Source organism: Amia ocellicauda, chromosome 18, assembly GCF_036373705.1.
Source record: "Amia ocellicauda isolate fAmiCal2 chromosome 18, fAmiCal2.hap1, whole genome shotgun sequence".
Classification (NCBI taxonomy): Eukaryota; Metazoa; Chordata; class Actinopteri; order Amiiformes; family Amiidae; genus Amia; species Amia ocellicauda.
This window is the reverse complement of record NC_089867.1, coordinates 3,233,698-3,249,527: the sequence shown is the minus strand read 5'-3', so window position 1 is coordinate 3,249,527 and position 15,830 is coordinate 3,233,698. Positions and strand designations below refer to the sequence as shown.

Here is a 15,830-nt window from a genome sequence, read left to right as displayed (position 1 = left end):
GTGAAAGGAGACAAGCCAGAACATCCATTTTTCCTTTAAGTTGGACATGGTTGATTGTAATTTTTGAATAGTAGATTCAGAAATATGGACCATTGTTTAGCCTAACAAATTTTGAAACGTGCAGTTCTGCCCTCTTTTTTTGTTTGTTTTCCATTGGATTAAAGCATCGTACAACATGGACATTTAAGAGTTTTTGTTCTAATGTTCCACAAGGACATTTAAGATCCATTTAAACAGGAATGCAACATTATAACAATGTCTATATTGCAGTTTGCTGCATTACTTACATTTAAAATAAGTTGACAATTATATTATTATAATATATTATATTATTATATTATATTATTAATAATATAATTCATTCACTTGTAATCGGTGGGGGCAATAGTTAACAACTGAAGTGCAATGTGCAGTTACTTTGCATGGCACTTAAGCAATGGAATAAGTAAAAGTGTAATGTGTAAGATTTAATTGCCCTAGGGGCATTAAAGCATTAACATCACCATGTCAGTAATATTTGTGAATCAAATGCAGTACAGTGTTGTGTGGCGGTCAGTTCGAGTGCTCCATCATTAAATTACTGTACTCAAAATTCCCATCCCTTCTCCTAGCTATAGGTTTCCAATGTGAATAGCTTTTACCAGCTGATTGCAAGATTACAGTTAAAATTCACAGGAAGGAGGATAAAATTGAACCAGATAATTACAGTCCAATCAATCAATTTGATTCTAGGTAAATGAGGTGAACAAGCTAAATGGGAAGATTACCTGCCTACTAACAAGATCATCATGGTATTAGTAAAGCACATGTCTTATACAACATACTGGTTAGATTTCTTTGACAAAGCAAGTGACATAATATTAAGAATTAAACCTGCTATGACTTCTAGAAGGCTTTTCAGAAACTTGCAGACGAAAGATACACTTGCACGGCAAGCTGAGAAAATCCATAAGAATGGGAATTTATACAAGTAATTATTTAATGGACAATAAAACCGTAAGGGAAGAATCAAAGTGAGTGATGCTAAATAGATAAGGCAGAGACCTAGACCCTCTGTATTTTTAACCTTTTAAACTGGTTATATTTAAGAATGATACAGACTTCAGAGGGGTGAAAAACACTACACTAGAGTAGAGAAAGAAATTCAAAAGGTTGCATAGGTAAGCAGACGCATGCATGACAAATGAAGCTTTGAGAAGAACTCAAAAACAAGCCAAAAAAAGGATCAAGCTCAATCCCTTCAGCCTTGAAGTGAGAAGTCCTTGTAGGTATTCAAATCAGCAATTATAAGTCCAGAAAGCAATGAACAAGGAACATAGAACCAAAGCATACCAATTTAGAAATTAAATTAGATGTACAAGCCCCTTTTTAATTCAAAGCACTATGACTCTTTGGAACAAGCTACCTAACCATGCTGTGGAAGCCAGTCCACCAAGAGTTTATTGAGATCCATTAGGCTACTAGCAACCCAACTGACAAGATGGTCTAAATGGCATCCTCTGGTTTACAGCTGTTTTTATTTTCCTGTGTTCCAAATAGTCTCCCTTTTGGGTAAATAAACATGCATTTTAACTGAATGACACATTCTCATTACAATCATCTGGTTTCAGATTCTATGGGAAACTTCAGAGTTAAATATTTAAGGCTGAACTGAGCTTATATTTAGATTATCACAGCAGGAAACAGAGAAGGGTTTTATAATTAAAGCAAGGAACGGTGTACTTCATCTGCAAAGTGCAGAAAAATAAAATGTAATTCATTCACTCATTTGGAGAAAAAAATTTAAAAAAGCAGCACAACTTCCAGAATTCAATAATACTACTTTAACAGAACTGGTTGTTCTAGTGACAGTGGAGCCATATGGCCACATTACATAGTGAGTGCTTTATTACCAGAGCAACCAAATCGCCTTTTTCTGATGCTCAGAGCATATTTAAGCCACAGCAATTCAAGAGGGACTAATTGCCAGGCAGGTGCCCACTGAAACCCCATTTCTCCATCTCCATATCCTATCTACAGGCCAGCGCCAAAGGCTTTGGAGAGTACTGCAGTGTATTCCAAACGATAGAGGCCACCGATGGAGGCCACCGATGGTCACAATGGCTTTGAGCGATGCATTCTGTCTGTCCAAGGATGAAAGACTGGAGTGAAGTCCCATAGACCCCTCTGTGCTTGCAGTGCTGCCCAAAGTCTAAAATACATTAAATATGAGAAGCCAGGGAGTAGCAGGCTTGAAAGACTGGAATGCTCTAATTGTCACAGATATCACTTCAATTATGGATGTATAGGAGCATGGCGAATACACAAATGGGTGGCCACCTGTCAGAGATCTGTCCATTTTTTTTTCTATAGCCCCATATGCAAAGAATCGCCATAAAACAGCACATCTAAAAGGTACTGTGCCACTCTTATGATAACCTAAGAATTTACAGCATTGGTTAACATGGAATTTGGTTTTTTTATTAAATATTTGAATTTACAAAAATCAACATTTGAAGAAAAAAAAAAAAAAAAAACTGGCATGTAACCTGGCTGCAAATAATGGGTTTAAACTCTTCCTGGGTGCACTGAGGTTTACTACTGCACAACAGTGCATATATTTTGGATAAGAAGAGTCTTCAGACACCAATATTTGCATAGACGCTAGTCAAGACTTTCTGTTGGTATTTTTTCCTCTCGAGCGACAGATATATTTATCCGAACAGTGTAATCATGTGTGGTTGTAGATTATAGGTTTCTCTGCAATGCAGTTTGCACTACTGAGCAAACTCCAGGGTAACCCAGGCAGAGACAGGCTGGGTCAAATCTCATTTTCCTTAGTTTACTACTTTAGTACACAGGATCACAAGTGGTACATTGGATCAAGGAACAATTGAAGCTGACACTCCAAACACTATTTAAAGATTTCCGCATTTCTCATAGTCACAGCTTCATTGCTACTTCTGATGCATTCCTTCAAGATGACTTTCTTTTTTTGTTTGTTTTTTTAAACTGTAATATACTTTAGGACAGGTCAAGTGTAGTGCACAATTAAGTACATCTTTCTCAGGCTGACGAACATACTTTTCTCTCTGCCTGCAAATAGTTTCCTCTGCAATCTCACTACCTCTCAGTAGGGTGTGGGCTGCCCATGGGGACAAAAACCACACAGATTTAATCCTAAAATGTCTAGTCCTCTCTCCAATACATTGCGGTCGCTGCAATTATTGTATCTGAAAAAAAATATATATACACATCATCTGGAAACCCATTTACATATATATGATGCGTAAACAAAGCTACTCTAAGTCCTACACCCCTGATTTCATGACATCAGACTACCATGTCGACTAGCTCGTATAACTACAGTAGAAAACATTTCTTAAAAAAAAACCTGAATGGCCAATGGTTTTCTTACCGAGAAATTATTATTCAATACAAAACACAGTATTTGTGAATACACACCAAACACACTTGCATAATCTCTTTTCTGCCATGTTAATCATATTGTGATCCAGCCCCCACGGGTAATTAAACATGAAGTGAAAAGTTATTTAGCAGCACATCATTCAATCCTAAAAATACTCTGCATTGATCATCCACTTATTCACAGGAGTCTAGACACCTGCACCTCCCTTACAGCCAACATTACCTAATACCTCATTAAAACACAAAATCTGTATTGATGTAGCTTCCAAAGAGCAGGTATTCAAATATCCTAAATCATTCTAGATCTGGACTCCCTTTGATCTACACATTTGCACTTTAGAGGAACACATTTGCACTGTATGTTAATCTGAGGAATAGCTTGGCAGTAGAGCTTCTGTCCGAAATCGAATTGCTCTGATCATCAATAAGCATGTAATCCGTACATGTCATCAAATCACTGTAGACTAATGTATGTGCAATGCAAACCCTTCCGTGGAGTTGCACAGCCACACACACACACACACACACACACACACAGTACATTACTCAGTCTCCTGCGTATTTTTCTGGTCTGTTTTCTCAACTTTGCCTGGGTGGATTGGGATGGGTAGGTTGCCATGCAACTTCTGCGGGCACGACTGAAAGCAGATACCTGCAAACTGCACACTGATCCGATGGTGGTTTATGCCCAGAATTCAATCAGGCTCAACACATGATGTCTGCAGCCGAACACGCCTATATAAGAGGCGTTATACGGTTTTAAAAGGCAAGCAAGGGGAGTGATTCCAGCAAATCGCAAGCGCCAATATGCATCCTCTAGAACAGCGAGGACTGCACTGCTTCTTCTGGCCTGGATAAATAATGGACGGACATAGCCTACGGGATTATGTTTTTTAATTGAAGAAAAGTCCGATGCAATGTAACGGGAAAAGAACTTTGCTTACATGTCAGCTGTAACTAATGCACCATGCACAGAGGCAGCCTGCCTTGGTTGTCAATGTCGAGCCACCTGCTTGCCCATTCGGATTTCATCTGATTGTGTGCAAAAATGAAAAGCGACCCCTTTAAGAAGCGGAGACCTTAAACTTGAGCCCGTTTGCAGGCTGGCTGAGCGGTCGCTGTCCGCAACAACTCCGCTCACTCTCGCAACTTTCGCTCCCTCGGCGCCCGCTAAAAATACGCCTGCAAAGGGGAAACTGCGCGGCGCGGCGCACACGGCGCAAAACACCAGGTGCAGCCGCATAAACTTTGCAGAAAAGGAGAGGGAGAGGGAGGGGAAAAAAAAAAGCCGTACCTCTTTAATCCTGTCCTCCGTCCTCCCACTGAGTGCGAGTGCGTACGTATCTGCCCGACTCTCTTCCCTCCCTCCGGCTGTCTAGTGCGGCTGGGCTCAACCTCACTGCCAAAGACTCGCAAGCAAACGTACAAGAGCTGCGCTGCTCGGCATGGGGGGCGCCTTCCTCCTGCATGCGAGTCATTTGCAAAAAAGCTGTAGCGACATCTGCAGATCAGGAGTACCAAGCCTATATAGACTGACTAGAGGGGGAACTTCTTAAAAAAAAAAAAAAAAAAAACTACTTAATTGAATGGTATATTGCTTTGTTAGGGCAATTAAGGATTCAATTAAGCAACCTCAGTTGGAACAAAACCCAGCAGGGCAAGGGGTACTCCAGGACCGGTTTGAAAACCACTGGGTTGAAGTGATCTAAACCAATGTTTCTAAATCCCAGTCCAGGAGGAGCCCCTACCCTGCTAGTTTTTGTTCCAACCGAGCTCTCAATTACTTAATTGAACCCTTAATTTATGTAATTTGCTGACAAACTGAAATAAAGTTGGTTCCTTAATAAGATAATAAGTTCCTTATAAAATGTTATACTTAACATAAAACTACTGTTTAAAATAAAAAGTCCTGATTTTGGAATTAATTACTTAAATTAAGTTCAATTAATTTGGTTCAATTAGGCTTGGAACAAAAACCAGCAGGGAACCACTTTTCTAAATACTATTACTGAATGCTGGTGTTTGTGTACTTTTTATTATGGGCAAAATTTTATTTACATAGTGTTTTGAAACATTTGTACTTCCTGTTACAAGCCTGAGTAGACTTAATTATGTTTGAATTTGGACTGGAAAATTGTGTCACACTTGATATTTGTACCAGTGTTTTCCGTTTGGAAATTGAAAAGTAGGTTACCTGAATATCTTTTATGGTAAGCTATTTGTTATATTGTAAACCACTGCTAGGGAAGTTACTTTCAAAAAGTGGGTAGCTAACTCGACAACAGCATTGCTGACAGAGTACTTATAAATAAGCCATTTGAGAGTGAGGAAAAAAAAAGGATATTGACATTTAATTCTACTCTGAAAAAAGGCTTGCTATATTCAAAACCACTTTTACATAGTACTATATATTTTATATAAAAGAAAACCATGATAGCAGATAATAATAGTCTTTTCACTAGAGTAAATTGTTGAGCTATCAAGATTCATTGCCTAGGAACGATAGTTCTTAAAGATACTAGATAAAGGGAACACCTTGAAATGGGAATCTGTCAAATGAGTTGGAGGAAAAATATCTTGGGCAACACCAAAGAGGCCTTCATGGGCTGCACTAGTAACCTGTGCTGAACATAAAGCTTTTACAAGTGATTTCTCTCTCCAGGATTACATCTCAATCCTCCAGAGTAATTACTAGTCTCAACCAGCAAAACGCTGCATTGCTTTTTTGTTTATAAACTCATCCGACAAAAGTATAGACACTTTCAAAATTTAAAAACACCTACGTGACAATATTACAAAAATACATCATACATTATATACAACTATAAAAAAAAAATGGATGAATACACAATGTTCACACCTATTTCAGGTCACAGAATACCTACCTATTACAGGGCTTAGCTGAATATCAATTTCATCAATATGCAAGTTGAAATCTTCATACCTACCTTTGTTCAAGGCAAAACTATTTAGTTACCAAAAACAGATAAACAAAGTATTTGTTAAATCTAATGAGAGAGTGATTTGTTTTGATGATTGTTGTTGCCAACTTGCCTCCTAGTTTAGGTGTCATTCTATAGGAGTGGTGGGGGTGAGGGAATTGAATGTCTAATATATTAAAACCACAGCTGACTTTAGGGGGGTGGGGGGGGAAATACCATTTTGGAGGGTTTAATAAATCAGGCTAAATTAACAACAGTCAAGAGCCCCGAGCTGCAGCTAAGTAATGTGATAAATGGTCAGAACAACTAAGTGCCCTAAATTACAGCAGTTAGGGCTGTTTTCCCAGCTGCAGTCCAATGTGCCACAGGTTGTTTTTAATAGTTTCCCTAGTTTTGGTAAAAAACCTATGGTCACAACTGTTAGACAACAGAAATGCTCCAAACGTCAGCTGGCCACAGTACTGATGGTCCTTGAGCAATTGTAGATGAGAAGTGTAGCTGCATGGCCTCTGACAGACTTCTGGTTATTGTCCTAGTGACGCACTTAGTCACTAAACTCAGCAAAAGAGTTGTTTATCTCGTCAAAATGTATGTATTATTTTGCCACTGTTTGAAAATACCTATGAAACCTAATGGATTGGGGGTTGAGGCCCACAGTTGGAAACCTGTGCCCTACCATACCTTAACAGAATATGGCAGTCACTCTACCACATCAAATGGTATCAAATTATCAGCTAAAGCCACAAGTATGAATGTATTACACAACTAAAAGTGCTACAGTAGAGCAGCGGTTGAAAGTCCAGTTTTTCAGGATATCATGCATCTTAAATCACGACAATGCGATACAAGATCTATCTTCTAAAGTGATTTACACGGAGACCACCTCAAAGCACTTTGACTAAAACAATCCGTATCCACATATCTATTAATTAAAAGCTATGGACAAAAGATACCATTTTAAGTGAGATTATAAAAAGATTCAAATGGTAATGGTTCTCAAGGGCTTCAGAAAGGAGTTCCAAAAATCGCGAGCTCGGCGTGTAAAGGCTTTACCCCCTACTGTTTTCAGACTAATCTCAGGCAGATAAAAAGAGTACTGCTTCAGAAGAACAGAGGCAGTGCACGGATGTATTCAGATAGCAGTTGATGGTGCTGTAGCACAGTGAATTTTGAAAAGCCAGAAATATTATTATTAATTTGAATAGTATATTTTACCCAATTCTAAAAGAAACTGAAAGCCGGTGATTAATTTGCAACACTAGATGTGATGTTGACAACAAAATCCAGAAAACCTGCCTGTGAGAACCCTCTTATATAGAATGACCTGTAGTCCGACATCTTGCCATCTCTACACCTGTAAAGGTAACTGCATTTTGTAGCTACAGATACCATGCAGATTACAGCTATAATATCCCATGTCACATGCACTGATTGAGGATACATTTTCATAGGACATTCACCTTCTCTCACTACAAAATCTAAAACATGTTTTTATAATATTTCAAATGTAAGTGAATGTTCAAGCTGAGCAACTCAATACTTTTAATTAGGCTGCAAATCACACGCAATGCGACCGTAATGTCACAATGAACGTTAGCGCTCTGCAATAGGCTGTAATTTATCCCTGCAGTTATGCGTCAGCCTTTTTGATCGTTTTCTGTAAAAAGGAACAACCCATTTATAAAAGTGACAATCTTGGTTTTGCTAATTGATATTCAATACTAAAACAAAAGCTGTTGTGTACATAAAAATGTTTTTAAAAATCAATAATTTCTTGGCCCGTTAATAAATCTGTTTATTTATAATTTGCATCAAAGCTAATTATAGGGGTTATATAGCCTATATTACTCTTTATTTTGCATCCTTTCATAATGAACACTGTGCAACTTGTAGATTTATTCTCAGATGAAAATAAAGAACACCCATTCATTTACGTCTTGCACATTTCATTTTTATTTACAAAACATCCTTTTGCCCGTTCAGTAACAAAATGGTTCAGTAATATCTAACTCACAAGTCTACAATAATAAAGGCTGAACATTTACTGTACTTATTAGAGTGGGTATGACATAGTGCACAGTACATAAATCTCCCATTGGAAACACTAAAAATACATTCTTTGCCGATTACGACTTGAGGCTGAGAACTAAAGCAGGAGAGAAAGAAAGCAGCATTTTATTTTAGAATCGGGTTGAGCATTTTTGGGCGATCACGCTTTTGTACATCGTGAAAGAATTTAATTGAAAACCAGCTGAATGGGGGATTGTGTTGGGCCTCTGCAGATTTGGAGAAACCTCACAGTAAACTTTTATGGGAATGTATTTATTCCTCTGAACAACTTTGACTCGTTATTCAGTTTAATGGATTTCTATACAAAATAGTATTTTCTTTTGCTTTGATGGTTCTGCTTTTAAAAACCAGGCCACTCAGTGAGCAAGTGATTTCCTCGATAGGAGGTCCCTGCAGGGAGTGAGTCGGCCCCCTAGTGTTAAAGCCCTGCAATAAGAAAATCACTTGGTCTTATTTTTTATTCTTGATATACTGGCCGTTAATGAAATTGTAAAACATGACATTAACATCTGCCCCTTGCAACGGATCTATATTCATATCCTTTTTCTTTAAAATGTGTGAAACAAAAATCATGAAAACATTAAAATACCAGTGGTGCGATACATTAAAAAACAAATTAACATACATTAGATCTTTGATAGGAATATCAGAACTTGATACCATGACGTCCAGGTTTCCACAAACTGAAGTTTGATTACAGCTGTTTAAAGTAACATAACAAAAGTTAATATCCTTATTAATTATTATAGAGTAAAGACTGAAGTAGATCCCAGTGTGATTAAATATATGATTTCTAAACCATTTTCATTAGAAGAGGTAAAGCTGTTCATATATAAAATAAACCGGAATAAAAGTTGCTTTGTTCAACATCTTGGATCATTTCTGCATTACAGATCAGGGACAACAAAGGGGGAGGGAAAAAAAAAAAAAAACGCACTTGCTGGAATTTTATTAAGGTCTTTGAGTGATCTGGCAAAATGTTCAATGGTGTCCATTTCAGATAGGACTGGAGGCTTGTCAGGTGCCCAATTGGGACACCATATGTTCTCTGGGCTCTGGTTTTGTGTCCTGAAGGCTACAGCCCCTACCAGCTAGATAGGCTGATCAAAAAAGCTAGAGTATACTTTGGTCTTTAAAAAATAAAATCGTATATATTTATCATGTAACCAATTTCTTCCTTTAAAGCAAAGATCAGACAAGAGGTAAATCAAATTTGGCTAAATATCAAATCATGTGCACATTAGAGAAAAGGTGAGGAATTCCTTTGTAAATTAATATTACTTCAGACACTACAATCCTCAGGATTTGAGAGGCTGTAGAATAAAGTCTATAACAGAATCATAACATTTAGTGTCAAGTCTTTCAGGAGTAGATTGCAGCCCAGAAAGGATATCCACGGCCTTGAAACAGGAAAAATCAGAAAAACGGGGGATCAGTTGTTACTTGAGTTCAGATCAAAACACTAAATAATTCACAACCAAAACAGTACAAGTTGACTGAACATATACAGCCGTGTTAAAGAAATATGCAATAAAAGCCTCCAGGCACTCGTATCGGATAAGGCCTAGGACTTAAGTTTTAGGGTAAAAGGATTTTGCATGCCCTCTTAAAATGCATCAATAGTACGACTGCCCGAGAAAACCAAAAACTGTTGAACAAGGTTATTTTTAGCTGCTGACAATCAAATAACAATAGCCTGACAAAAGGGCAAGCTGACTTACCAAACCTTTGCTCTGATTTAAATAAAAGTATTTCTGAATTGGAATAGTTCCACTAAAGCCAACCAGTGTATACATGGGACTTTTCTTTAAATCAGAGACAGACACCCCGTAATATATTAACGATACATTGTGTTAAACGACACCTGTAGTGACAGTAACTGGCAGAAACATGATAAATGGAGGGTGATTTGTAACTGGAGAGGAGACAGGTTAGCCATTTGAGATGTTTCAAGGAGAAGAACTGTACAGGGAATAGCAAACCAGAACACAAACTGCATTGACCGGGCTTTGCAGATCGAAAAAAAAAAAAAAAAATAGTAAGCACACAAATCGGAAAGACAAAATCACAAAAAAAAAAAAAAAAAAAAAACTTTATTTACCAAATTTGTTATTTAAAAATAAATACAAAATCTACAATTTGATGCATCACAAAAATACAAAGCATGTGCAAAATACCTTTCTTCTCCCCTTCAACAGGGCAGTGCAACAAGTTTTAGCTTACTGTAATAGCCAGAGGGTTCCAATATACTCCCTTCAGTTCAAATGAATGTCATGACCTTCACAACACTTCGGCCAAACATACTTTCTGTTTTATGTAATCTAATTCTGAAGGTTTAAAAAAAATAATAATAATCCAGTTACATTTATACATACATGTAAAATAAAAGTTCTAACTGCCTTAAATGGCCAAACCAAAAGGTAAGAGCCATCAATAATGGTTGATTTTAAGCTAATTAAATCATGAGATGAACATGCATTAAATAAATACAACAAGAAATGGGCAGGGGGGTGCCAGCCTATTAATGTTCCACTAAAAGTCACTCACAATCATGCAGTTATGGTTGTGATGCTGGCTCCGTCTCATAGTTGTGTGTGGAATCCCATCTTAAATCAAAATCAACCCCAGGCCTGCAGAAATGTGAAATTACAGGTTCCAACTATCCCAAATAATACTGAAACCAAAGTGTACAGTTTTAGGAAGGTAAGCCGTCATACCGCAACATCCTAATTGATTGCTTTGCTATTCAAATCTTAACCCAACTACATCCATCTGGACAGAGGACACCTGCAGGGTACCATGAATAGTCAGCCAACTGAATTGCAGCACCATTGTTTAAACAGAAGTGTTGGAAATGGACAGAAACCAATCACTACTAACGAAAGGAATGTGCTTAAAATGAAACTTGTATATCTTGACTAGGCTTTACATGGTGTTACTCATGGTGTCAATCCTTCTAGGATTTCTACTGCAGGCATTTGGAACAATTTCTGCATAACCAAATCAATAGAGGTAATGAGCTCATTAGCAATAGGGTTGTGCAAGGTTAAGTATTTAACTACTGCTGGTTTAACTTTGGTTCTCCAGCTATTGGTAAAGTCTGGATTTTTCTTCTTTATAAGGTTCACGTTACCACCTGGTCTCCAGTGTTTCCTGCACAATGCACAAATAAACCTAGAAAGAGTTTGAATGCCAAATGGACAAAGCAGTTTGATTACAGGGGTACAGAATGTTCATGGGATGGTGACAAATATGCTGAATTGGGGATTACAGGTGACAATGGGAAGGATACAAACACTGTTCCTGAACAGAGGATTTTGGGGTACAGGACTAGTTTCAAGTACAATCTAAAAAGGCACTTGGGTTCAATAACCAAAATAACTGGTACTTCCTCTAATCAACTGGTACAGAAGAGTCCCTAAAATTCTGTCATCTAGGCATAGGGATACAATATACACAAAATAAGTTATTCATATCTGTGCTTGCAAGGGCCCCATTTCTGGTCTCTAAAAGGAGTCAGCATTCCATCACCAGGATGAATTCTCAAACGTAATTAGTGCACACTTCTTAAACTTGGTCCCTTTTAAGATCTACCCAGTCAGGACCTTGTTCTGCCCTATATAGCAGGAGCCTTGGGATACCCAAACATTTCAGGAACAGGGACAATAAGGGGACCATCTTCAGCACTCACCTGGTTAGGTGTAAAAATAAAAGTTCTATTCTGACTTTAACAGCAGTCTTCAAATTTTGATCATGAACCTGTATAAATGCCAACCTTCATCAGCAAAAGCATGCGCTATTCCAAATTAGTGTCGCTTATGGCCCATAGTCTTATTCTACAGCTTCACCAATAAGCTGAATAGCGAGACTTCCGCAGGCGTCGGTCTGTATGAGCAGCAGGGTGGCGAACTTCCCTGCTGCCACTGGTTTGAACTGGACGGGCAGGTTGATGTAGTGTTGAGATCTGTAGGGTAGAACAGCAGATAGATACATTTTAGAGAACATGGGCCTACATGGATGGCAATCTTCTCCAACTGTCTCAACAACAAACCCAAGTTACTCTCTCACAAATGCAAAATCAGTTATGAAGAAATGCAGGGGGCTAACAAAGCAAGAACCCCGTACTTTCAAATGTTACTTATTTGAAAGCCCAATATGAAAGAAATTCAGCAGTAATACCCAACAGAGAATTTTACAAAGTAACAGTGATTTTGGACAACAAATAAGGCAAAAATGTATCTATTTAAGTCAATCAATATAGCCAAATCATACTGGATGTACAATAAACATGGATTAGGTATTACTGCAATTATATGGAAATGACAATGCCCCCCCAAAACAAATATGACAAATGTTTTCTATTCCTTTTCCACTTCCGTTTAAACACTTTTGCTCTGGATTTTGCCTTTAGAAAAATGTCTGATCACTATATCTTGAAATAAATGACAGTGGACATTAAGCAAAATAAGCTTAATTCTTTCACTACACAAAATGAAAGTGATGTCCTCAAACCCTACTTGCTTGGAGTAATAAGCAAGTAAATGCCTTTAGAAGAAAAAGGAATATAACCAAAGGGCAATGATGAAATATGCACATATTCACTCATGATGCCAAGCCAACGTAATACAAAATAAGAGATGGATTCTAGGATCAGTCCTTTTTCTGCCCTTCTAGATGAAGGTATATGGGGAAAAAAATGCATTCTTCTGAAGCATGCAGGAGCTTTCAGTTTAAATGTCAGTGCTCACACCATACTCAGCTGTGGAGGCACCTCAGTAATGTGACAAAGAGCAGCAGTCTGGTCCATCCATAATGAAGCAATCCACTCTCATCCCGATTGTCCCAGTGGGAAGTGGGGTTTAAACATACTGGATTGATTAAAACAGTGCATTCTTGCAAAAGCACCTTCACAAGCTTTTCTGTGACTCTTGAATGTGTGGAAGAACAGAGCACTCACCTTAAGGAATATTTGGAATGCTTGATGTAGAAGGGCTCCCTAGGGCTTACGAATTTCAGCTGCAATTCAATTAGAGAAGCTCAACATCAAGTCCATGCAGGGATATTAAGGCATTCTGAGCAGTTATTACAACCAGCACACAGTGGGTTGAAAGACATGCTTTAAAATGGAGTACAAACTAGCAAAACCAAATCACAAGGTCGTCAAAAGAAGCCAAATCTGCTGCTTTGAAATAAAATGGTTTAAAACTTGGAATTCACCTCTTTAAATGACACCATGCCTACTTCAAAATTCACTTTTGGGGATGAAATGCATTGATAAGCCAATGCGTTGAGCTAATTAACAGCTATCACTGGAATGGATTGTAATTAACTTAAAAAAATACATTTATAAAAGCCAGGAATTAAAACCTAAAATGTACCACGTTCAACTTTAAAGCACACAGTGGGTAAAAATGTGATTAACAAATTCCTTGTTTTTCCACAAGGGAAATACACAAAAGGTGTATCTTCAGTATCTAGACAAAGTTGTGCATGAATGTGCTTTCATTCAATAAAAATATAAAATCTGCTAGAATCTGCTTTAAGATTAGTGCAGCGTATTTTCAAAAGAATGCATTTAACATTTCAGATAAAAATAGGTTGGATTCAATCTGAAAAGGATGTTTTTTCACTGGACAGTAAATTGAATAGAAGTTGCTGTGTGCGTCAATTTCCCAAACCAACACTTACAAGCATATCTTTTGAAATGCATCTAGCAAAAGGTTTGAAATTTCTTGGAAACTGTAAGCACAATTGACCACAAATGGCAGATGGTGCCAATAACACTGCAACAAAGTACACAAGAAGCCTGCCTGACAATTCTGAAGGAATGATAACCGATTCAGGCTGGAAAAGAAAGCTTCCAGTGGATGTGGATTGCTCTCAGACACTATATGCTACATACTAATGCTCTATGTATGCATGTTAAACACTCTTACAACTGATCATTACACACAGCATAGAATTGAAACATTAAAAATAAATCATTCATTCACTATCCTTAAGCAAAGTTCTGTTCTTCAGTTTTATGACTTCTATTAAATACTGGGTCAAGTCAGTCTCCTTTAGATGAAGCAAGGTCCTCAGACAGGATTTAGAGAATTTAAGTAATTTTTTTTTTTTTTTCCACAAATTCTAGTTCTGGGACACAAAATGACTTTGGGGGAAAAACATGGCAACCACACCAAAAAAAATAAAAAAATAAACAAACTGAAGAAATGCTGCTATGAGCCAGAATGTGAATTAGGTTATACAGTAAACACTTTCACAATTTAATTCAATTCAGCGATTCAAAACCTCTTGGCAAACTTTCAAAGTAATTTGAGGTGAAGGTTTCTTAGTGAATTCTATACCATACAGAGCACATTTCTATATAAAAGAGATTCAGGTCTCTATCAAGGATGCCTCACTTACCATATGAGTTGCAAAGGAGTTGTTGCGCACGTTTACTTTTAAGGTGCTGCTCTCCCCCACTCGGGTCGATGGAAAGGTGTAGAGGTCCTGGGGTGCATACACTCCCCTCGGAGTCCCCTCCTCCTGGCTGAAAAACAGCAGCAGAATTTTGCAACACCACCCTGGCAATTACACCTGGCACTTATAAAACTTTGATTCAAACATTAAAATCAGCAAAAAATAAAAAATAACATTCAGCCCTGCAGTGCAGACACTATGTACTGAGCTTATTAGCAGAGACCAGCTAAAATAAAAATGATTTAGATTTATATTCAAGAAATGTTAAAATGTTTTTTTAATTTGCAGCTGGTCACAAACAACTGGCAAGAACATCTGCAATGAAAGCCAAATCCCACCACATTCAATAATAATCCCATTTGATCAATTCTTATTGTCACACTCTAATGTGCACCGGCTCACCCCATTCGATGCCTCGTCTTACCTTGCCTTCACCGCTGAAGCGTCGGAGCCAGATCGCTTTCTCGCTTTCACCGTCGCCTCTGTGCGCACCAGAGAGTCGTCTTTGTTCAGCTCTTGAGCACCACCTGCCTTTATTCCCTAAAGCGGATGGAATTAAAAACAACCAGAACTTAACCTACTCAACCAGAAAGAGAGGAGGCCACAGATATAGGTTTTCAGACCCATTCAGAAGCCAAAATGGAGTCAATGCAGTGCATGGGGTGAGAAGAAAAAGTGGACCCAGATTGGTCACATACTGAACACCACATATGGGTTTTATCATCTCGGGAGCTTTTAAATGTCATACCAAGCAAAAACCACTCACTGTCCCACAAAGCTGGAAGCGAATCCTGTACTTCATGTGTGGTTCTGCTACTGGGTGGCACTCAAGATCCCAGAACTGGGCATAGTCTCCTCTGTCCCGTGGCAAAAAGGTGATTGGCACCTGTGGGTGAGCATTAAAATGAAGTCACTACAAGTAATTAAAATGTTACGGTGATA

At 38.0% G+C, this 15,830-nt stretch overlaps 2 protein-coding genes across 5 annotated transcripts in view; both read right to left on the bottom strand.

Annotated features, from left to right (window-relative positions):
- Nucleotides 1-5,084, bottom strand: part of ldlrad4a (low density lipoprotein receptor class A domain containing 4a) — a 103,398-nt gene extending 98,314 nt beyond the window's left edge. The window contains exon 1 of one of the 2 annotated variants that reach the window (XM_066690877.1): nt 4,703-5,084. The gene's annotated coding sequence lies outside the window, so the exon portion shown is untranslated. The remainder of the gene's footprint in view (nt 1-4,702) is intronic. The other variant, XM_066690876.1, reaches the window with a different exon arrangement.
- A 3,195-nt stretch (nt 5,085-8,279) lies between these two features.
- The window catches only part of cep192 (centrosomal protein 192), a 34,196-nt gene continuing 26,645 nt past the window's right edge, over nt 8,280-15,830 (bottom strand). For 2 of the 3 annotated variants that reach the window (XM_066690706.1, XM_066690704.1), the window contains 5 exons: nt 15,655-15,774; nt 15,313-15,428; nt 14,832-14,958; nt 13,378-13,436; nt 8,280-12,384 (listed from right to left, as the gene is read on the bottom strand). In XM_066690706.1, coding sequence (XP_066546803.1) covers nt 12,252-12,384; nt 13,378-13,436; nt 14,832-14,958; nt 15,313-15,428; nt 15,655-15,774 — 555 coding nt within the window. In that variant the 3' untranslated portion in view covers nt 8,280-12,251. The remainder of the gene's footprint in view (nt 12,385-13,377; nt 13,437-14,831; nt 14,959-15,312; nt 15,429-15,654; nt 15,775-15,830) is intronic. The other variant, XM_066690705.1, reaches the window with a different exon arrangement.